General features: G+C 42.0%; 3 protein-coding genes across 4 annotated transcripts; 1 reads left to right on the top strand and 2 right to left on the bottom strand.

The window, feature by feature from the left end:
- Positions 1-256: 256 nt before the first annotated feature.
- qpctlb (glutaminyl-peptide cyclotransferase-like b) lies at positions 257-9,488 on the bottom strand. The gene is made up of 8 exons (XM_012832348.2): positions 9,314-9,488; positions 8,690-8,912; positions 8,301-8,447; positions 7,777-8,070; positions 3,467-3,631; positions 2,211-2,310; positions 1,787-1,903; positions 257-1,354 (listed from the first exon to the last, which is right to left on the bottom strand). Exons 2-8 carry the CDS (start codon positions 8,894-8,896, stop codon positions 1,209-1,211), a joined length of 1,176 nt encoding a protein of 391 aa, XP_012687802.2. The 5' UTR covers positions 8,897-8,912; positions 9,314-9,488; the 3' UTR covers positions 257-1,208.
- A 744-nt stretch (positions 9,489-10,232) lies between these two features.
- On the top strand, positions 10,233-15,207 carry LOC105904449 (meiosis initiator protein). The gene is made up of 11 exons (XM_012832333.3): positions 10,233-10,550; positions 10,756-10,858; positions 11,006-11,111; positions 11,387-11,509; positions 11,606-11,791; positions 11,884-11,962; positions 12,238-12,452; positions 13,130-13,197; positions 13,551-13,777; positions 14,428-14,517; positions 14,641-15,207. Exons 1-11 carry the CDS (start codon positions 10,498-10,500, stop codon positions 14,885-14,887), a joined length of 1,497 nt encoding a protein of 498 aa, XP_012687787.1. The 5' UTR covers positions 10,233-10,497; the 3' UTR covers positions 14,888-15,207.
- A 104-nt stretch (positions 15,208-15,311) lies between these two features.
- LOC116221517 lies at positions 15,312-21,858 on the bottom strand. Of its 2 annotated transcripts, none has more exons than XM_031572383.2 (12): positions 21,662-21,858; positions 20,853-20,953; positions 20,527-20,615; positions 20,253-20,335; positions 19,507-20,156; positions 18,646-19,005; positions 18,218-18,380; positions 17,913-18,042; positions 17,680-17,796; positions 17,438-17,564; positions 17,200-17,278; positions 15,312-16,912 (listed from the first exon to the last, which is right to left on the bottom strand). In XM_031572383.2, exons 1-12 carry the CDS (start codon positions 21,710-21,712, stop codon positions 16,766-16,768), a joined length of 2,097 nt encoding a protein of 698 aa, XP_031428243.1. In that variant the 5' UTR covers positions 21,713-21,858; the 3' UTR covers positions 15,312-16,765. The 2 variants fall into 2 exon arrangements, with proteins under 2 accessions (XP_031428243.1, XP_031428244.1); XM_031572384.2 differs by having other exon boundaries at positions 18,646-19,002.
- Between the last annotated feature and the right edge of the window lie 1,023 nt (positions 21,859-22,881).

The following is a 22,881-nucleotide window of genomic DNA, read 5'->3' as shown; positions in this document are numbered from 1 at the left end:
CATAATATGTCAGTCGCTCAGCCGAAACGCAGTTGTTTTGTTACAATGTGTCTGGTTGAGTCTATATGTCTATGGTTTACATACACACACTGATTTAGCAGATGCTGTTTTCTACTTACTACTTGCCTGCAGAGTGCACCTACACGCTACTTGCAACCACGTAAGGAAGGCATATATATTACTATTACATCATTACTATACATCATTATGGATCAAACCCGAGCACCCTGCTCAAAAAGTTGACCTACAGCATGCCTTTAAAAAAAAATCGTGAACTTATACATGTTTTTTTCCAATTTTATTCAGAAAAGTACTGTGGCATTACAATATACCAATTTCATCTCTGTGACAAGTGCAATCAGTGCAACTGTATTCAAAAGGTGTGGTCACAGATGACCAGTAAACCCCAAACACACCACACATACAGCAGGTCACCTCGTTTCTAACAACACCAACACATCAGCCAGCACCAGCAAGACACCAGTGAGTATTTCTGCCACTACACATGCTGGGTAGCTTGACAGACGGAGAATTTGTTGCATATAGGCCTAAATGCCGTTACTGACCTACAATTAGCTGTATTTAACCTCTATATATATTTCATATATGTGTGTGTATAGGTTGGCACCATATTGTTGAGACGTCAGATGTTGGCAATCACTCCTGAGTTGCATACCGAGGACCTGAATGCTGTACCATAGCTTCATTATTTACATTATTGCATAACTATGTTATTGCACTTCAATAACCTTTCACGGAACCATGGGTTCAAGTTAACAATGCTGGATGCCTTTCGGTGCATTTCTTTCCCTTAAATACCATATTTTGCATTTGAACTCAACATTGTGCACATTGGTGGGTTAGCGTAAACTGGCCATAGAAACCATTCTTAATTGTAATTGGTTTGTACAAACCATGTCTTGGCACAGACTCTATTTGATTCTACTGCTTCTCGTAAACAAGAAGGCAACACCCTGTCAAAATCATACTTTAGGATATGCTATAAAGGCACATAACAAAGGTAGGTAGAGGCTGTAAATACTCTAAAATTATTGTCATACAATCAATGCATACTGCAGCATCATGTTCTGGATTTGCAGTGATATTGGTTGATTTGCAGACTGATTTCAAATCAGAATCTGCTCTTCCTCCTCTCTGTTATTCATCCAGACAGAAAGTAAAGTGCTGAAGCTGAGGCAAAATAACGTTTAAAGGCCCAGATATTCGGACAAGAACACGGCCAGGACCTTAGTGAGATTCTCCACGGTCTGAATGTGAATGTTGACGGCGGTGTCCTCGAAGGTGTGCATGAACGGGGGGAAGGGTGTGGCGATCATGTGCATCACAGGAACCCCTGCAGAGAGGTGGGGGAGGAGTAGAAGGCATGACAAGGTCATTCGAGAACACACACAGCAAAGCAATAATGGTCAAGTGAGTTTTTTTAAATCACACCTCATAATGCTTAGCTGTTTGAACTGGTTTGCACCCAAAAGCAATAAAATGGCAAGTTCTATGCAGTAATATGCTCCCAAGTACATTAGGGTAAGGTGGCTCACAACACAAATTTCCTGTTTTATTCAAATTTCTTTTTTAACAAGGCTGTATGTTTCCTCAGTAACGTGCTCAGTAAATTCATTCCTTTTTACTAACCAGTAAATGAACAGAAAAGAAGAACACATTTATATTAGATAGTGGCTGGGTTGGTCGACTGTAGTGCAAGGTTTTGAGTCTAGTAAGCTAATCTTGCGTAGGCTACTCCGTTTGGTCTGTGGACTCTCTCCCTCACCCCTATCAAGGAAAGGCATGTGGTCGTCTTCGACTCGTCCCATGTTGACGTCCTTCCTGAAGTAACTCAGCTCATTGGGGTGGGAGGACAGCAGGCCCAGTTTATGCAGTCTTGTCTCTGAGCGCAAGATTGTGGAACAGTAACAGCGAGTAATTAGTCAGTCTAATTAAACAGAACAGATTAAAAAGAGAAAAAAAAAACCGGGTGGACCGAAGTGCTTTTGCTTGCATGTGTCTGAACCTTAAAGTGACATACTGACATTTTGAGAAATTTAAAAAGGGTTCATCACCAAGAATTTTTGTTTTTGTCACATGAAGTTACTGCTTTTGAACTTAAAATAGTGATTACATTTGAACAATATACAATCAAATGAATGTTGTATAATCAAAAACAAAGGGAGCAAATCTAAGCACAAATGCGGTACCTGCAGATATAAGGCGATCAAACCAGCGGGCCGTGTTGTCAAAGTGATTGACAAACATCGGAGCTTGGGCTCCAATTAGGTCCAATAGCAGCAAAAGATCCTAAAACAAGGGCACCCAAACACAACAGTGATCAAACATTTAGACATATGATGCTTATCAAATCAGGGCTCGTATTCACAAAGCATAAGGCTAAGAGTAGCTCCTCACTTGCCTCCTCACTCCTCACTTGAGAAACTCTTAAAAATAATGGGTGTGTCAGTCCTAATTTGGTTGAGAAGTGTGCAGTTTTGCACTCATCTTGTGCGCACATGATTAAGAACTTGTACCCGCAAGATAACTAAACTAAAATATATCACCTTACAGGAAAACTGTGCAAAGATAATCTGTCTGTGGGCAGTGTATTCAGTTATTATTTAATTTGTAGCTTGTGTCAAATATTTACTTATTTATCGTTCTTTGCAGTAGGCTATGAAGCGCATGCCTACTCACCAGCACACACCTGTCATTCATCAACCAATCACAGAGGTCCTTGCCAGCAGGCTCGTGCATGAGACTTGACGTCAGCCAATAGTCTTAGCTTAGCAGACAGTTCTCGCCATAGCAACAGAGTTTTATCTTAGCTTAGAAGACAGTTCTCGCCATAGCAACAGAGTCTTAGCTTAGCTTAGAAGACAGTTCTCGCCATAGCAACAGAGTCTTAGCTTAGCTTAGAAGACAGTTCTCGCCATAGCAACAGAGTCTTAGTTTAGAAGACAGTTCAGCCATAGCAACAGAGTCTTAGCTTAGAAGACAGTTCAGCCATAGCAACAGAGTCTTAGCTTAGAAGACAGTTCTTGCCATAGCAACAGAGTCAGCTTAGAAGACAGTTCAGTCATAGCAACAGAGTCTTAGCTTAGAAGACAGTTCTCGCTTTTCTTTAATAAAGGATGGTCTCTGCAGCTTTGTGATCAACTTTTAGTTAGAAACTTTTAGTGCGACTTAGGAGAACTCTTAGTGGAAAGATAAAATGCTTTGTGAATATGATCCCAGGTGCTGAATCAACACAGTAATCCTACCCGATTATATCTGCAAGCACCTGGTCTTATAAAGGCATTGACAGTTTTCTCGCAAAGGTCACACAAAATGATTTGCTTATAATATACATACTACATATATAAAATGAAATGAAAACAAGAAGAAGACAATCCTTTTTGCCCCTAATCCCTATATCATGAGTGTGTGTGTCTTATCTCTATACCACCACTGTGCATCTTACCACCGCGTCAATCAGAGTTGTTTCTGTGGCGCCCGGTGGGTGAGGTGTTTGGGCCATTTGGTCAGCCAGGTGTCGTGAGCCGTAGAGCGAGTCGTTGGCGGTCCACTGTTCAATGGCCTCCTTCCCATCGAAGAAGACCAGCTGCAGGGTCACCTCAGAAATCCTCTTACACGCAGGAAGAGCAGAAGGGGATCATCATTCACTGTGCCATGTTGTAGTGTGAGCATGTTGTGGTTGTTCTGAATATTCAAATATTACACACTACCAATGATTTAACAGGTGCTGCAGAAAAGAAAAAGACTGAGTGAGTCTGGCGATAGTGATGACAGTATTTTTTTTTTAAATACCTTTACGAAGATATTATGTCATTTTTCATTTCAACATTCTTGTGGTTTTAAGAAAACCTTGGAAACCCTATCATTCAGGACAGGAGGTTGGATATACAGTGCCCTCCACAATTATTGGCACCCCTAGTGAATATGAGCAAAACAGGCTATAAAAAATATGTCTTTGCTGTTTATCCTCTTGGTCTTTCACTCAAAATATTCACAAAAATCTTACCTTTTCATTGAAGCAAAATTATTGAAAGAAAAAAAAACTGTTGACATTAAATAAATATTTTTCCCCAAAACATGTGTGCCACAATTATTGGCACCCCTAGAAAAATCTTATAATTAAAATCTAACTGAAGTATATTTCCAGTCATGTTTTACATTTTTAAGTTCACCTGTTTTATAAGGAACTCTTAAGAGGTCAACCATGACTTCCTGTTCCACTGGCGAACAAATATGAGGTGACACAGGCCAAATTCCATTAGTCATTCATCACTATGGGAAAGACCCAAGAACACAGTGACAATGTGCGACGGAAAGTTGTGGAGCTGCACAAATCAAGAAATGGACACAAGTAAATCTCTAAAGAGTTGAAAATACCCATTTCCACTATCATGGAAATAATTAAGTAGTTTAAAGCGACAGGAGATGTTAAGAATCAGCCTGGAAGAGGACCTATCTGTAAATTGACCCCACGCACCGTGAGGAGGATGGTTCGACTGGCAAAAGAATCTCCAAGGATCACAGCTGGAGAATTGCAGAGGTAAATTGAGTCTTGGGTTCAGAAACTCTCCAGAACTACCATCAGACGCCACCTCCATCACCACAAATTGTTTTGGAGGGTTGCCAGAAAAAAGCCTCTGCTGTCAATCAACAACAAACTAAAGAGCCTACAGTTTGCCAAATGTAAGTCAGACTTTCAATGGGACCGAGTTATATGGTCAGATGAGACCAAAATAAAGCTTTTTGGCAACAAACATCAAAGGTGGGTTTGGCGTAGACAGAAAGATAGCCATACAGAAGAGACCCCCATACCCAATGTGAAGTATGGTGGAGGATCTTTGATGTTGTGGGGCTGTTTTGCTTCCAAAGGCCCTCGACATCTTGTTAGGAGACATGGTATCATGAACTCCATCAAATACCAGCAGATATTAAATGAAAACCTAACAGCCCCCTCTAGGAAGCTTAAAATGGGCCGTGGTTGGACCTTCCAGCAGGACAATGATCCGAAGCACACCTCAAAATCAACACAAAAATTGTTCACCGACCACAGAATAAAGGTTTTGCCATGGCCATCACAGTCCCCCGACCTAAACCCCATAGAAAATCTGTCGGAAGAGCTGAAGCCGAGTATACAAGCGTTGACCTAAGAATCTGAAGGATCTGGAGAGATACTGTATGTAGGAATGGTCTCAGATCCCGTGCCATGTGTTCACCAACCTCATCACACATTATAGGAGAAGACTCAGAGCTATTATCTTGGCAAAGGGAGGCTGCACAAAACATTAAATTAAGGGGTGCCAATAATTGTGGCACACATGTTTTGGGGAAAAATATTTATTTAATGTCAACAGTTTTTTTTTCTTTCAATAGTTTTACTTCAATGAAAAGGCAAGATTTTTGTGAATATTGTGAGTGAAAGACCAAGAGGATAAACAGCAAAGACATATTTTTTTATAGCCTGTTTTGCTCATATTCACTAGGGGTGCCAATAATTGTGGAGGGCACTGTATTTCACATGGGATAAATATTAATAGGCCAGTTGTAGACTAGTATGTAAGGTAATATATCCTGTTACGGTAATTGTCTTGAAATCTAACACAACCTAATATTGTTTATTTTGTCTGTGATGAAAATATCTCATGTCGGTTGGTTGCATTGACTGTATATAGACTGTAGAATGCATACTCTATATACAGTCAATGGTTGGTTGCATTTTATGAATGGCAAGTCATTTGTTATAAAGACCTTACCATTTGTCCATCAAACCCACCGATGTCATTAATCCCCAATTCATTCAAACTGCTGGACCTCCTTGAGAGGCTATAAATAAACACCTTGATGAGGGACAACAAGCTCCGTAAAACTGCTTACAGAGGCCAGTTTCTGAAAGGGCCTGTGTCATCGACTTTCAATGTCGCATCAAATATCCCTGTGGACTGATTTCAAGACTTAAATCAATTTCTCTTTCACAAAAGCAGCCAGATGAAAGACCTTTGCAGGATATATCGACTATTATCTGTTCCAATGACTTGTTATTACAGCAAACCTTTACACAGGTGGACACAAGTATACTGGCCCATGTCGGTATTTAACCAAAGATTAATTTTTATCAGCCTCAAGCAACTTACTACGTGTACGACAGTCAACTGTCAATGTAAATTACTAAATACAACATACGTTTGACAAATTCTGTTCCTATGATGCAATCCCTTTGTTTGATGCAATCAGTTTTTCACCATTCTTTTTTGTTCTCGATTCTTCAACATGCTGACTGCCTCCAATAGAAACAAATGCATCACACACAACAACTCCAAAATGATTGGCCTCTCCACCCCCAACCTTTCAGACCTCAACAGCAAAGCTTATCACACGCAGAGCATGTATCATTGCACAGGACCCCAGGCACCCTCCCAACCTATTCTTCACACTGCTCCCATCCAATCACAGATACAGATCCCTGGCCTGGAAATGAGCACGCTATGGTAGGTTTCATAGTTCCATAGTTTTGTTCCCTCTGCCACAGCATCATCAGAACAAAGCACCCCAGTGACTATCATGTAAAGATGTGATGTATATATCCACCTTAAAGACCACCTCATGGTCATTTAAAATATAAACATCTGCATGATTTGTTTTATGTTGGAAAATTGCCTTTTTCACATGTCATTAATTTTCTTGTTGTATTACAGCAGACTAAATTCTAGAACTGATCCACTGACCTTGGTAGAAGTGTCCTTTAAACTAACTGACATTATTGAAAAAAATCTATATGAATGTAGCAATGTATTGGTCCCACATGATCAGGATAGTGGAGATATGCTGATTTGATCATTCTGGCCATATTGCTACCATATGGTCAGGTCAGTGGGCAATTTCATGTGGAGATTTTTCAGAGAAAAGATAATCATTCTGGTGTTCTGTGTCTGTATGATTAGGATAGTAGAGATCTGCTGATTTTATTGCTGTGAGCGCACGTTCAAACGCTCTTGTTGTGAGGCACTGTGGTGGTGTGGCCCATAAAACTCAGGGAGTGGCCAGGGCACATTGCAGAGCTAAACTGTGCCAGTGCCCAACGGATTGCAGAATGCAGAGGCAAACAGTGCCAGGGGCAAACAGTGCCAGAGGCAAACCGTGCCAGGAGACGCTAAAGGAGTGGCACTGTGGGCTTTTAACCGGCAACTCAAAATAATTTATTATAACGGTCAAAATCACAAGCCGCATCAGCAGCCACTCCAGCTGTTCTACATCAAAACCATCAGTTACGTCACATGCCAGTCTACTGAGGTGAAGTGTGTCCTCATCAAACGAGGTCTTCACATCCACTGAGAATAGCTGAATAGCTTCAGCTCTTCACTATCTGTTTGGGTTCAGTCTTGTTCAACTGTATAACATCATGTTTGTTTAAAATCTCTGAATGACACGCATACACAAACCAAACTTTTACACATAAACCAATCTATAACCATAAAACATGTAAGCTTTTACACATAAACCAAGCTATAACCATAAAACATGTAAACTTTTACACATAAACCAAACTATAACCAGAAAACATGTAAACTTTTACACATTAACCAAGCTATAACCATAAAAAATGTAAACTCTTCCACATAAACCAAACTATAACCGGAAAACATGTAAACTTTTACACATAAACCAAGCTATAACCAGAAAACATGTAAACAGCCCAAAACTTACAGAACAACATTTTTTTTTTCAATCTGCCCTTCCATCCTCATACCTTTCGCCACATACCTGTTGTTTCATCACTCTGAGGTGCTCATCTAGCGCTGTCACCAGCTCCAGCATCATGGCACAAGGCACCGCAGAGTCGCTGGCACCCACAAACACCTTGACGGGGCCGCTGGGGGAGAGGCGCAGGGCCTTGGTGTCGTAGTGGCAGGCCAGCAGCAGCCTCCGCGGGGCCCCGGGGTCCAGCACCGCCAGGATGTTGGAAAAGTTAATGGAGCCTCGAGGGGTGGGATGGTTGAAGGAGTCGAACTGAACCGTCCAGCCAGCAGACAGTGTGTACAGTCGATTGGATATGTGCTGTGATTATGCAAAAATAAAATGGTGGCAAAACTATTATATTACAAGGCAGGAATGTGGTGATTGTGTGCTCATATACTCCAACCTATATTTCTACGCAGACACCAAGAGAACAGTACAATCTGGAACAAATCCTATCTGCATATAGCAAAATCTAAATCTAGCACATGCATATATTTAGCACTTAAATGAATGTCTAGTCTTAAATAGCGTGCTGAACTGTGCCTGACCTTACGTACGGCACGGCTCCCTTTGCTGCCCGGCAGTCTCTCAATGAGGATGGGTTTAAGGAGAGCATGCCACAACCTCTGCCCATCCACCTGGGACACGAGTCTTCGCACCAGGGCTACGGTGCGCCTCCGAGGTCTGTGAGTAAGCTGAGGGCGTGAAGTAAACGAATATTAAGAGTGGTTTATTCCTTTTTAATATGAATTCTGGACTGTCAATGCGTGTTTGCAGTGGGATACAGGCGAAGTAAGTGTTACGTATTAATATTTAAACTTAACAATGCTCTAATAACTTTGACTAACAAAAAGTATTAAACAAGTTTATATGAGGTAGCCTGGGTACAATTCAGATACCTTTCAGAATAAAAGATGCCTGGTACTGGCCTACTTACCTTATCCTTTGTTAGGTCAGGTATGTGGATGAGAACTTCGTCAGTGTTTGTGTCACTGCTGGACAGAGAGAAGCCGAGTGCCAAGGCAAGTGCCAGCACACCCCATAGACAGAAGAACAGTGCTCTCACGCGACACATTGGCGGCTGGTCGCAACGACAGATTGACTTGCCGACTGTCAACTGCGCAGTCCGGTAACGCAACCTCATCCCAGGTCAGGAAGCACTGTAATACAACGATAAGAGGTTAGCAAAAGACATACCGAGTGTTCACAAGCTCACCTTCTGCAAAGCCTACCTCACGAAGACCGTGTGTCCTACACATTTAACGTTAGTCTACGTAGCCCACAGAATTGCGAAAGCCAGAAAATATCCCTTGCTAACCTTACATCCTCCCGGTACTTTTGACATTGTACATCGGTAACACTAATGAACCACGGAGCGTTAAACACAGTGTCACATGGATTTTGTGTTATCCCTGACTGTTAGGTCTGGCGAAAAACTGACTGCGCAAAAATCCGAGTTATAACTTCACGCTGTGGTTTTACAAGTATATAGCATATAGCCTAACACTAATGTCATTCAGATGGTCTTAACAGTACTGTATAATTCTAGTGCGTAGCCTACCTCGGAATAGTCTACAAAAGAGTTTTGAATATCCTAGAGAACACGGTCCTTTTTCTATTGACCCTGTATTGCACTGTCATTCCGGACAAGATCTATATCCTATGTTTCCAAAAAATCCAGCGAGACTGAACCAATCTGCGCAGCACTGTAGCCTTGGCTACTCACACTCAATGTGACTACTAGACTGCTCTCGATGTAGGTTACTGATGGATATCATGTGGCTGCACCGTTCAGCCGACTGATGGAGCAGCCATCATTTTCAAAAGTGAAACATTTTCTTAATTTATTATTTTCTTTCATTTTCATGATTTTTTTTTTATGTACTAGCTAAATAAATTTGATTTAGTCAAATAATTACTGAACCTACAATATAACAAACCCAATTTTTTCTCGAAATGCTATGAAATGTCCATTCAGGCCATTGTACACAAGGCTGATGAGTGCAAGGATAAGGGTATTCTTCCAGTTCTACAACAACTGCGACATAAAAGCGATGTCAGTTGCTTCATACAAGTTATTCACCCGCTCAAAAGGCTGAGAATTCTTTCCGCTAAGCAACCATGCAGCAACGCCAGCAACCAATTACTTTTTTAAAACGTTTCTGGTATCCATTCACGTTTTCAATAAGAACTTCGAATCACTGTAAGTGTGTTATGATTGGTACCTGCCACATTCCAAATGAACCAGGCTGAACCAATGGTTGTTCGTGCCACCATACGCAAAAAGTTCTTCCAGGCAAATTTTTCAAACAGATATTTTGTGACCTGACACTGGGAGGTAACGACGTTTTTCTTTAACCCGTGACTGGTAAGCAAATAATATATTTAAATGACAAAACGAGTTGTCAGTTTCTTTTTAAATAATGTTAAGTATTGTTTTAATTCCGTGCGAATTAAGTTTTTGATCAGTAGTCGATCTACATCATTTGTCTAGCTAGCACTCTAGATAATGGCCAATCAAGGTCCATAAGGAGCTAACGAGTGAAAAGATTAGGTTAGCTCATTCGTACTGCCATACAAATTAACCTTAACTTTCTAGTTGATACTCTCAAAAAGTTTCACTACTGAAGTGGATTGTTATTGAACGGAAATCATATTAAACAGTGGTTATTTGAACAGTGTGACATAATTTGACAGCATTTCCATAATTTTTCAGCCTAGCTCTAGTGCTACCAGGAGTTTTAAATGGCACGAACTAACACCGCCGAGCAAAGGGCCAAGACTCAAAGGAGAAGGCAGTAAGTAATAACGTTGTATTTAAATTAATGTTGTGTTGAAGTACCATACAGTAGATACAGTTAATGTTCTCTTGTATGTGTGTGTTGAAGAAGCACACAATCAGTACTCTCCAACTGTACAGTCCTGTTAAATGGGAAGCGTAAGTGAACATATTCATATTCAAAACAAGCTTCATGTATGCTGATATTAATCTGTGATTCTTAGTGAAGTGCAGCACGCCTGTGGTACAAACTGGAACAACAACCTGAGAGAAATTGCGAGTTTACTTCCAATTTCTGACACAATGCATGGTAGAGGACTCACAAAGGTATACTACTGTTGTGACTAGACAGTCTTCTCTTTTCTACTCAACCACCCCTCACCTTACACCATGCGTTGTTAAAACTCTGTTTTAGTTCCTGGCTGTACGGAATAACAGTTAGCCTACAGCGTGAAGTCGTATTTCTGTTCACAGAAAGAGACGCTGGTCCACATGTTGTGGTACTTTGAGTTTCTCCAGACGCATATAGAGAATCTACAGGGTCGTCTGCCTCCCCACTGTCTACCGGTTAACGAAGCAGGTAAGCCATATCTACGCTGAGTTTGGAAACCATGAAGGTTTTTAAGTTGTCCCAAATGTGTAATGTCTATCATCTAATGTTATTTGCAAACATTTCTAAAAACCTGTTTTCGCTTTGTCATTATTGGGTATTGAGTGTACACTAATAAGGGAATTTCAGCATAAGACAGCAACATAAGGATATAGTACACATATAGGTGTACATTTTGGTACAATTTGTTAATGTGTCAGTGGCTTTTGTAAATAAAAGACTTTGTGATATTGCTGGTTGTATAGAGTCTGAATCGGAGAGTGAAGAGAGCATGGCGTCAGAGCCTGAAACCCCCCCAGCTACTCTGCAGGCCAAACGTAAAAAACGCACGTGTGCTCGTTCACAGAGAGGCTCCCAACTTCCTGCTGGTGTGTACAACAACTAAAGTCATGATCTCCATACACTTAGCGTGACAAAACAGAACAGATAGAGATGTTTTGATACAGCTCCTCCTAACACAACAGGGACGTTGGACATCGGTGAGATAAAAACCGAGTTTGTGCCGGAGGAAGACGGCCAGCCTCCGCTCATGTGGCAGAGTGCGTATAACTGGACAGAGCCCATATCTGACTCCGACTCCGTGTCGACAAGCTCCCCCGACTCTGTGTACAGCCTCAGTCTGCTACAGACAGGGAGTGCTGCTAATGGAGGTGAAACCTCTTTTGTTTTCTATTCATTTGAAATAATCATTTAATGTGGTTTATAATGATTAAACTGTGGGTCTTTATTTATTCATGTCAAGGGCATTGCTCTGCTTGTGATGGCCGAACTAGCAGTGAAGATGGAAGTCCTGGACAGTCTCAGTGCACTCCACCAACAGGGTACGTGAAATTGACCATATTTGCATAACCTGGATAACTGTTCATCAGTTCGCAAGCTAGCCAGCTAGCCAGCTTTTAATCTGTTGGCTAGGTGGGTTAACGCCTCTTTAAAATAAATATTTTATTAATTTGTGCTGATTTTTAAAAAAAATTGAATGTCACAGTTCGAACTGTAAGGTTATATTTAAGAATCAGGGGGCGAGATTAGTATGATGAGCATCACTCACTGTAGAGTGTTTGTATGTGTGTGTCTATGTTTGTGTGTGTTTCCCAAGGTCGACGCTGAGGTCTTTGAAAGAGCACATGTGTAGGGTGGTTCGGTACGGTGAGGAGAGCGAGTCGGGTTGTAGCTTAGGCTCCACACCCCGCATGCCCAAGATGCCCTCGTTTGGGACGGGCGAGACCCTGAACCTCAGTCCCTCCCTGTTCACCTCCCCCACACGCGGGGTGAAACAAGAGCTGCTGCCGCAGGGACAAGAAGACCTGCAGAGTAAGACGCTCATTAGCACACACTTACACTTTGGGCCCTAGTGTCGCCGCGGCAGAAAACACCGACGTACCCCGACCCAGTCAGCTAAAAGCAATGCTTCTTGGGCATTTTAAAACATGCATGAAAAGCTACACTTTTGTCAAGGAATTGAATTGCTTAGAACAAAAGAAAAAGAACTTCAGTTTATTCCTTGGGTGGGCGTTCCTGGCAAGCGCTGTCCAGAACCCGCAGGGATATTGCCATCTTCTTACATTTTAATCTTGTCAGTTTTTATTAATATTAATATTGACCTGGCTCTGCCCACTAAGTGCCGATGACCACACATCTACCTCTCTCTCTCTCTTAGCGTCTCGTTCTCGGTGCGCGTGCGCTGCCGTTTCCGCCAGCCGCTTTTGCTCTCAAACTAGGGCCCCTGATATCAGAAAAAAACGAGTGTGCTTGCGATATTTCTGCAAGCGTTTGGTATGGGTGGTAAGGGAAGGGCATGCCATGTGGCGTTATGAATAAAGACACACAGCACCTGTCAGGGAGTTATACATAGTAGAAGGATTGGGCCTGAAAGGAAGGCACAGATATTCAAATTCAAACCAAATATAGGTTTATATAGGCTTCATATGAGTGATCATTTAAAGGTGTAATGATTTTGACTTTTACTGTCGCTATACATTATGTTACAGCTTTGTTTGAGGACGTGTGGGTCAACTCTGAAGTAGCGATTCTTCAGTCCAGCCAATCAAATGACTCAGTAAGACCCTTTGATCCCTGCTTGCATAGCCGTGTTTGTGTTGAATTCTTTCATGAACTTCACTGTCAGAATACAGAGTAGAATGAAAATGTAAGTGTAAACTCTAATGTAGTTCAATTTAACATGGATACCGTTTGGCACCATTATAAGCGTGTCAACATTTTTTGTTAAAATTGTGTCAGTTTTACAAGACATGTTAAAATTCATGTTTAAATATATAACATCATTGAACACTGGCTTGATTTGCCTCTATATTGTTATTTAATTGCATACTTTAGACTTCTGCTTCTAGACCAACATTGTGTCATCACTGTGTTTACTGTGGAGTTTGATTAAGCGCGTTTCTGTTGTAGATGCCTGATTGGTCGACCAAGGGCAGGAAGAGAGGCGTGGCCCTGATGTCTTCTCAGAGCGACGAGGAGGAGGTGGGCTGTGATGATGTCACCTGGACGCCAAAGCTGATGAAGGTGCGCCACCGGAAGAAGCCCAGGGTGAAGGCGAAGACCCCCCCGGACGCCAAGAAGAAGTGTGTCAACGGCTTCATCATGTTCTGTCGCATCAACAGGAAGCTCTACTTGCAGTGAGTTCTCCATCCCTGGCCTTTTAGAAGGATGTGGTCTTTATGACGGTTTGTGTAGACTGCCAAATAATTAATAATATACCTCAAACCACAAACACCAAGATCTCACTGAATTCAGTTCAATAAGTTACTGTTAAGGCAGAAGGGGGGATTTCATTATTGGTATTTTGCCAAAGATTTATAGGACTGTGGTCCAACTGGTAGATACACTACCGTTGAAAAGTTTGAGGTCACTTAGAAATTTCCTTGTGTTCAATGGAAACATATATGAAATGAGTTTGGATAGGAAATATGGCAAAATTAAGACGAAATATTGTCATTGACAAGGCTTGAAATGATGATTTTTAATTGAAATAACAATTGTGTCCTTCATACTTTGCTTTTGTCAGAGAATCCTCCATTGGCAGGAATTACAGGAAACAAGGACATTTCTAAGTGACCCTAGACTTTTGAACGGTAGTGTACTTAGGGAGAGCCAGGCAGAGAGGAAATGGCAAGATGGTGTGAAGTATATCATTGTCACAGAGATGTGTTTTTATACCACAGGTTAATGAACTGTAGTATGGTATGAATGTTGTTAATATAGTACAGGTTTAATAGTGACAGTAAAATATGCCCTCTGTCTCTTATGCCCTCTCTCTCTCTCCCAGATCATGCCCAGGAACCTCTTCCACTGGGGTGACCAAGGCTCTGGCAAACATCTGGCACCATCTGCCAAAGCAGGAGAGACACATCTACTGGTCAGTGATCATCTCTCTTCAGCCCCAACGTGAACATTGTTTACACGTTTATGTGGAAAGTCCCTTAAGCAGACCTTGCTAAGCTGTGGTCAGTGTTAATAACATCGCTCGTGTAATCTACAGTTTGAAGGCGCGCCGCTACAGCTGTCAGCAGAACCGTAATGTGCGTGCGAAGGAGGTGGAGGAGGAGGAGGAGGAGGGCGAGGAGTGCATGCCAAGCCCCCTGCACCTGCTCCTGGCGGACCGGCGTCTGTGTGCTGCCGCCAGAGGAGAGCCTTGTACACAACTCACCGTCACCACCACCAACAAACACACTGAGGGAGTGGAACATGTCTGGAGGTGGTCAGGTCTTAAGGGGTCACAAAGCTAGATTCTAGAACATTCTGTCATTTTAAGTTATTTTAGGGCACTCGGAACTCCTGTTGCCATGGTTTTACTTTAACAGCACATGATTGGTTTGTTGAATTATATTTGCTCTCTAACGGATTTTAATTGGACAAGTGCTGTTTAAACTAAATCTATGGGTATTTTTACTGTTTTGTATGGATTGAATGTATTACAGGCTTTTTGGTCAACTTAATTCAAAATGTGGTCATTGCTGTAAAGTACTTTATATAGACAATGTTTTGGGGAAACGGGGCTAATGTAACCTTACCTTTCTGTTACCTTAGTGGAAAAAACATTTTCATGTCTTCATTCGTGTTTATTTGTTTATTAATGTTTGAGGTATTTTTTTAGTGAAAATCAGAAAGGCAGAGAGATTTAATATTTGAAAGAGAGACTCCATGATGTGGTATGATAGATGGTTGTTCTTTATTTATTACCTATTTATACACGTTTTCTACATTCTTATTTAAGATTAAGGCAAAGTTTCACTGTCATCCCATGCTACGCTGTCTCATGTGTTAGTCCCTGTCAATATGGGTGGTAGATGTCCTTTCATTATTGAACTAACTTGCCAAAGTGGCTTGTTACTGGTAAGACTATATTTTTTCTGTGTGTATGCTTTAGGTTATGTTGGAAAACAATAGAGACTGTTTTATTTATGATTGGCTGTTTTAACACAGGATTATTAGTCTATACATAGTACAGACTACCCTTAAAATGAAATGTATTACTGTAGGAATAAAAACAAATGTTTTGATATGTTGCCTGTGTCCTTGTGAGTGCTGATATAGGGATACCTCTGGTTCCGTTTTATACAGTGCAGTCAGAAAGTATTAAGACCCCTTTCACTCTTTTCACATCTCATTATGTTGCAGCAATATGTTCAAATTTCCTTATTAGTGAACACTCAATACCCCAGGATGACAAAAGGAAAATCGTTTTTTTTCAAGATTTTTGCTAATTTGTTAAAAAAAAGGGAAAAACTGAAAAATCACATTGACATAAGTACATAGATACTTTGCTCAGTACTTAGTTGAAGTATCTTTGGCAGCGATTACAGCATTGAGACTTCTTTGGGTATGACGTGATAAGCTTTGCACACCTGGATTTGTGGATTTTCTGCCATTTCTCTGCAGACCCTCTAAAGCTCTGTCGGTGGGCAGCCAATCACAGGTCTCTCCAGGGATGTATGATTGGGTTCAGGTCAGTGCTCTGGCTGGGCCACGCAAGGTCGTTCAGGTGTTGCACCTGTGCCACTCCTGCGTGGTCCTGGCTGTGTGCTTAGGGTCATTGTCCTGTTGGAAGGTGAACCTTCGGCTCAGTCAGAGGTCCTGACAAGCTGGACCAGCTTTTCACTTATCTCTCTGTTTTCTGCTCCGTTCAACTTCCCCCCCACCCTGAGCAGTCGCCCAGTCCCTGCTGCTGAAAAACTCTTTAAAAACTTCCAGTCAAAGTGTAGAAACATGTCAAAACTGGGAGGCACCTGAGCTAAATTTCAACTGTCATAGCCAAAGGTCTGAAAACTCAGTTTCTCCTTTTTAATACATTTGCAAACATGCTTATTAACCTGGCATTTGGGCTTTTTGTGGGGTGCTGTGTATATATTGTTTAAATACATTTTTTTATTATTTAAAAGACTGCAACATAAAATGAGAAAAAAGTGAAGGGGTCTGAATACCTTCTGAATGCACTGTATAATGACAGACTAAACAACTGCACAGACATATCGATCAGTGATATTACTGAAGTAGTAAACACACACACACAGAGACAAGCTTCAAAAAGGTCCATGGTAAATGTTCTGAAGCTGTTGTCACGGTGACAGCCGTGTCATGTTGTCTGCACCTTTCTGAGTGTCTCCTCATTTGGTGTCCCCTGGTGCGATGCTAAACATGCTTTTGAGTTTGTGCAGCTCCTCGTAGGCGAACAGAGACTCCTCCAGTAGGTGGTGGTTGTTCTTGCGCAGGCTCTCCACCTCCGCCAGCAGAGCCAGTTTATCCCTCCTCTCCTAACCCACAGGGCGAGATAGAATATAAACACACACAGTTTCTGTGGTGTGTGTGTGTGCTAGTATGCATATGTGTGTGTGCTAGTATGCATAGTTGTGTGTGTGGGCTAGTATGCATAGGTGTGTGTGTGTATTAGTATGCGTAGGTATGTGTGTGTGCTAGTATGCATAGGCGTGTGTGTGTCTGGCTGTTTTTCTAAACAGTAAATCTCTTGGAAACTGTTCTCAGTGTGTGTGTATTGTGTTGCGTACGGGAAATGTTAGTGTAACAGTGATCACAACACTACCTTGCTCAGATCACTCTTGAGCTCTCCTAGTATCGTCTCTAGATAGTGGAGTTGCCTGGTAAGTTCCTCAGAGTCATCGCTGATACAGTATCATGGAGACACACACGTAAGGACATAGCTAGCGCACTTAAATCAACACACACCTTTCACATGGATAATGTACGTATCACTGATATGTTTACGTTTTCAATTTGAAGTTGTGTGTTATCTTTGCTCTCATAGGCAAAAAGCTCAGTACCCCAGCATGGTGGAGCCGTCCAGAAGCGCCTCAGGAGGATGGTGGCTCGCTAAGTGGGTCTCTGGTGCTGTCCCAGTTTCTTCATTCTGATACTCACTTGTACAAATTGGGGCCATTTTATCCTTCACTGTGAAAAAAATAAAACAACCCAGCTGTCACCATCATAGCTGTTTTAAAGGAACATCACTGTTCCTTTAAAACAGCCACACACGGCCCCTCTTCACCATCCTGGTTGTCAGTACCATTAATCAGCCTGTCCCACTCATGGTTGGATGGAGCTTCTAATGGAGGCACCTGGTCCTCTGGGGTTTTCATGTCCCGAGCTGCAGTTTCACTGAGCTCAGACACCAACCCAAAGCCTGGATGTAAGAAATAAATAAATAAACAATATCATCTTGCTGCCAGGAGAGGAAAAATAAATGTATTGTAACTTTAAATTTGCAGGTTGTAGGCCTACTGTTCAACAGTGGCTTACCATTCCTGTTGATGTGTGGTGAACTACTGCCATCTTTAAATGCAGGAGAAGCCTGTGCTTGGGTCACAGCAGGACTGTACGAGAGGCCTGTGGAATCCTCTGGGTGCTTAAAAAGGGTCCCATCTATGTTCTGGGGAGACGATTGGTAGACGCAGGTCAGGTGTTTCACTTCATATCCACGTTATCAGAGCTATTCTTAGAATCTGAGTTTTCACCACCCACTCCACCCAAAGCAAGGGACAATATGATGTCAGTGACAAAACTACAATAAATACATGTTGCCTGTATCCGACAAGATCACTTACTGTAACTTTACGGTGATTCTTTACCACATCGTCCACGATGAGCAATTTTCTAAGGTCTTCTTCAACCTTGTTCTTATGGGTCAGTTGGGGAGATTGAGCCGCCCTTAGCGTGGCCGGTACAAGTGGCTGACCAAACACATTTTTGGGCTTCATGTGCACCTGACTGGGCAAATACACATCTACAACTGACTAATGGTCTCTCCTTGCACTTTCAATTTATTTATATTCATTTATAATTTAATAATATTTTGCTTAGCCATGTTCAATTTAATTATCAGTGACATTCAGAAAAGACACCAGATTCTACAATACTTCACAAATGTAAATAAATAGAAACAAAAAATTCAATAAAAGTAAATAAAAACAACTGGTGAGTTCTGCTATTTTAATGTATTTTTATCAATTTTCGAACAACAGTTCAAGCTCACCTTTTTAGTCCACCTGAGTTACTTTCCTTGTTTGCCACCACGGCCTCCTCTCTGCGTTGTGACTGAGAGCGCTCCATCTGAACCATACAAGAGCTCGCATAAGGACTTGGCCTGACCGGCGAAGGCTGATGGACAAGCCTCTGGGTTTGCTGCTGACTAGAACCACCTTGGCTCTTCTGGTGTTGGCTCAGGCGATGTCTGTTGGAGGGTTGCTTCTTCATGTGATGTTGAATGGGATAGAAATAATGCTGGCTAGGTGGACTCGCGTTAGGAGGAGAGGTTGGAGTTATCGTAGCTCTCATAGACATGGGTTTCTCCACCACAGAAATCTTAACCCCTTGAGGGGAAATGCATAGTCTGCTATGAAAACAAAAACATTTAATGTAAACAACAAAACTGCATTAAAATCAGCTCCATAAAAGTCATGGGGCACTGAAGGGTGGGGCATTAAATCATGCACCTAATATCCCTTTAACTGCATGTTCCCTGTAATTATAAGTTGTATTTAAGTTTTGTATCATTGTTGTAATTAAAATGAAATGACAAGTAGTATATTCCCACTAGTGCCCCCTAAATATGAAAAGAAAGAGCTGTCAATAATCAATACAGTAACTCTATTGTTTTTGTTAGACATGACGCAAACTGTCTCCATTCCGGTATGATCAAATTCATAGTCATGTTTCATAGGCAAGTTGTAACTCTGACCTTCGTGCTTTTTCACAGTTTTACATAGCGGAATGGAATAATTCATGGAAGGTCAACAGTTTGATAACCCGCTAATACTGTCGGTGTTCCAGCGCTATCACGTCATAAAGATATGGAATAACATTAGCATTAACATATCAATACAGCTCATCTCACCTGGGTTTAGAGATGACCATCTTAGACCGGGGAGCTGGAAGGGTGTGGTAATAAAGTCCCTGAGAGTGGTTCATGGGGGGGGGCTCTGGACCAGATCTACCCCAGGTGTGGTTCTCCTGACGGGGAGACGTGCCCTGGCCTCTACCCCAGGTGTGGTTCTCCTGACGGGGAGACATGCCCTGGCCTCTACCCCAGGTGTGGTTCTCCTGACGGGGAGACGTGACCTGGCCTCTACCCCAGGTGTGGTTCTCCTGACGGGGAGACGTGCCCTGGCCTCTACCCCAGGTGTGGTTCTCCTGACGGGGAGACGTGCCCTGGCCTCTACCCCAGGTGTGGTTCTCCTGACGGGGAGACGTGCCCTGGCCTCTACCCCAGTTGTGGTTCTCCTGACGGGGAGACGTGCCCTGGCCCCTCAGTGCCCGTGGGGTAATCCTGGGTGTGAAGTATTCCGACTCCGACTCGGAGTCTGGTATTTCCACCACGGGGTGGCCATTACGGGTAGGGATGGTGGGCGAATTCATCTCTACACTGAGGTAGCTCTCTGAATCATGTGCCCATCCGTCACTGCACCACTCATACAGAACCTGTCCTCCGGGTGGCGTCCTGGGAGCGCTGTGTTTATACAGCTGATCGATGTTTGCTGTGTCAGCCTAGGAGATAGTATTGGATATGCTGCTGAGACATACAGTAATACAAAGGTCTTCATGAGGATGCACATCAGATCGGAGAAAAAAGTCCCAACTAACCTTTGAGAAGACATTGTTGTTCTGATATTGACGGTTGTGTTGATTTGATCTCTGTACTCTTTTGAACACCTGTTGAGCTATGCCTGTCCAGTACACACAAGACAAATGTACTCTCACATGCATACTCATACTCATGACCACTACTAACAATGTAATACTCATCATCATAGCCATTATCTTCATTACTGTTGTCAGAGTACATTATTCCTCATCACCATGGCTTTATCTGATCACGTTTAGTAGGTGCTTGTTAGTACTGCGTGATGTAGCCTACTATTCTGCCCGCTGTCTGTGAGGCTCTCTCTGTCCCACTCCACCCTGTGATGGCTGTTCTGTGCCACTGGGTTGTGCTGGAATCCACGACTTTGACAAAATGTACAACATTAACATCATCTTAAACCACATCAGATCAACATTAGACACAATGTATCAGCGATTCCTATTCCATTTATATGGATATACATGCTAATGTACACATGTATACACTATGTGTGTACGCACAGTCCTTTTATCAGAGGAGACATATATTTAATTACTCTATGTCTTGATGAAACACTTTAAAACAAGAACGTGATAGTAATCGTGAAGCAAGCCTCTCACCGTCTGTTGTAGTACTGGTACTCTGTATAGGTTAAAGGCAGAGGAGGCCTCTCAGGGGCCGTGTCAGGTGACGGGGGACTGTGATGTCCTCCACAGGGTGCCTGTTGGGCCGACATCTAATTATTACATCCCATTATTGACATCTCATCATATCCTAATAATTTAGTCATTTACATTTAGTCATTTAGCAGACACTTTTATCCAAAGCGACGTACAAAGGAATCACTATGTACATTAGTCTGATTTAGTTTAATTTAATTAGCGGACCCTGTGCAGTTATGAAGTTATCTTGTATATATATACACACACACACACACACACACACACACACACACACACACACACACACACACACACACACACACACACACACACACACACACACACACACACAATACATGATATATACATATTACGTCAGGCAGAATGATGGCACTAGTTGAACCAAGCCAAGAGACCTGAGCTGGAGACTGACTGAAACAGAGCAGTAGACTGTTTGCTTCGTCCTCTTGAGATGTACAGATGAATACTGTGTTTGTGTTTGTCTGGACTGAGCAGTGTTGTGCTTAGCTGTGGCCTCCACTATACTAGCTGCATTGTGCTGCCAGTCTTACAAAATGATTAGTAAAATCCTCTGCATAAACATCCAGAATTTAGTAACATATGAATGAAGAAATATTTCTATTAAGCAAAGCCATAACTACCCCATAAAAAGTACAATCGCATTAAAACCAAAAGTGTTGACATAAAGGCGTATTTGATTGGCAGCTGAATAACAATGTTAAATATTTAAAGATTTTCAGACGTACCGTTAAACAGGAATTGTATAAACCTGTCAGTGCATCTGTCCAAGTCTCCATTTTCCTCAATAAAGATTGAATAATAATAATAATAATAAAAAGTCAGAATCCAGTCATTTTCTTTAAGAAGCTCTGGCAGAATGTCACAGCTGTTTTTCACAACACAGTCAGCTAGGGCAACTCAGTCTCCACTCCTCCCTCTTCGTTACTCCATCTCTGTTTCTCTCTTTCCCTTGTTCTCTCTCTCTCTCTCTCTCTAACACACACTCACACACAAACACATCTTTCAACCGTTCTCTCACACACATACACCACAATCTCTCTCTCTCTCTCATTCTATCCTCCTCCCCCTCTTCCTTAGTGTCTGAGAGATTTATATAATAGGCAGTTGCTCATTTTGGCAAACACCATTGGGAACTTAACACAGTATTTGTCAGTATGTTAACAGATAGCCTGCTGGATGATAATCCATGCAACATCCAGTGACAGCTGCATCTTAACAGGGGAAAAAGTGTTATTTGACAGTATGATTAAAACATTCATTGGTGGGTGAGCAGGCCAAGCCCGGCAGAACCTTTGCCATCCTTTGCACCAGTGAGACCTAGAGGCCTGGGTGGATTCTGAAGTTCTGAAGGGACATTCTTTTCCTGCTAGCAATGTGTTGATTTATAGTCAGTCACTTTGAGAAACAAAGAGCCTATCTGATATTGGGCCGCCAGTCAGCTGACTCTGACGGTAGCAGCCTGAATATCCTGCTGTTTTGTTTCCCTGAGCATATGTTTCTATCACACATCCATCTATCGATGTATAAATACAGTCACGGATGACAGTTCTTTTATCGATTTCTGGATCGAAAGCGATGACAGTGGATATGCTAATGTTATTCCATATCTTTATGACGTGATAGCGCTGGAACACCGACAGTATTAGCGGGTTATCAAACTGTTGACCTTCTCTGAATTATTCCATTCCGCTATGTAAAACTGTGAAAAAGCGTACCAACTTGCCTATGAAACATGTCTGTGACTTTGATTATACCGGAATGGAGACATTATGCGTCACATCTAACAAAAACGATACAGGTACTGTATTGATTATTGACAGCTCTTTCTTTGGCCACTCGAGGCCGCTATATCGCTGACTGGATTGGGCTCTGTTAATCTCCTCTTCTGGCTGACTCGTGCTTCTTAGTGCAGTAAATCAAATAATTTGAAGTGAATTCTGTTGAG

The sequence above is a fragment of the Clupea harengus genome, chromosome 8 (genome assembly GCF_900700415.2).
Source record: "Clupea harengus chromosome 8, Ch_v2.0.2, whole genome shotgun sequence".
Taxonomy (NCBI): Eukaryota; Metazoa; Chordata; class Actinopteri; order Clupeiformes; family Clupeidae; genus Clupea; species Clupea harengus.
The sequence above is the reverse complement of the archived record's forward strand: the minus strand, read 5'-3'. Positions and strand labels throughout refer to the sequence as shown.

Bases quoted from the DNA above. Each gene is read 5' to 3' on its own strand.
- qpctlb (XM_012832348.2), bottom strand. From the start codon at position 8,896: ATGAGGTTGCGTTACCGGACTGCGCAGTTGACAGTCGGCAAGTCAATC. The intron at 8,448-8,689 runs GTAAGTAGGCCA...TCACGCCCTCAG, and splicing joins CTGACCTAACAAAGGATAAG to CTTACTCACAGACCTCGGAG. The intron at 3,632-7,776 runs GTATGTGGCGAA...CCTGCGTGTAAG, and splicing joins TCAGAGTGATGAAACAACAG to AGGATTTCTGAGGTGACCCT.
- LOC105904449 (XM_012832333.3), top strand. From the start codon at position 10,498: ATGGCACGAACTAACACCGCCGAGCAAAGGGCCAAGACTCAAAGGAGA. The intron at 11,510-11,605 runs GTGTGTACAACA...CTAACACAACAG, and splicing joins AGGCTCCCAACTTCCTGCTG to GGACGTTGGACATCGGTGAG. The intron at 13,198-13,550 runs GTAAGACCCTTT...TTTCTGTTGTAG, and splicing joins CCAGCCAATCAAATGACTCA to ATGCCTGATTGGTCGACCAA.
- LOC116221517 (XM_031572383.2), bottom strand. From the start codon at position 21,712: ATGGAGACTTGGACAGATGCACTGACAGGTTTATACAATTCCTGTTTA. The intron at 20,336-20,526 runs GTAGGCTACATC...TGTACTGGACAG, and splicing joins CACAGACAGCGGGCAGAATA to GCATAGCTCAACAGGTGTTC. The intron at 17,279-17,437 runs GTACTGAGCTTT...ATACTGTATCAG, and splicing joins GACGGCTCCACCATGCTGGG to CGATGACTCTGAGGAACTTA.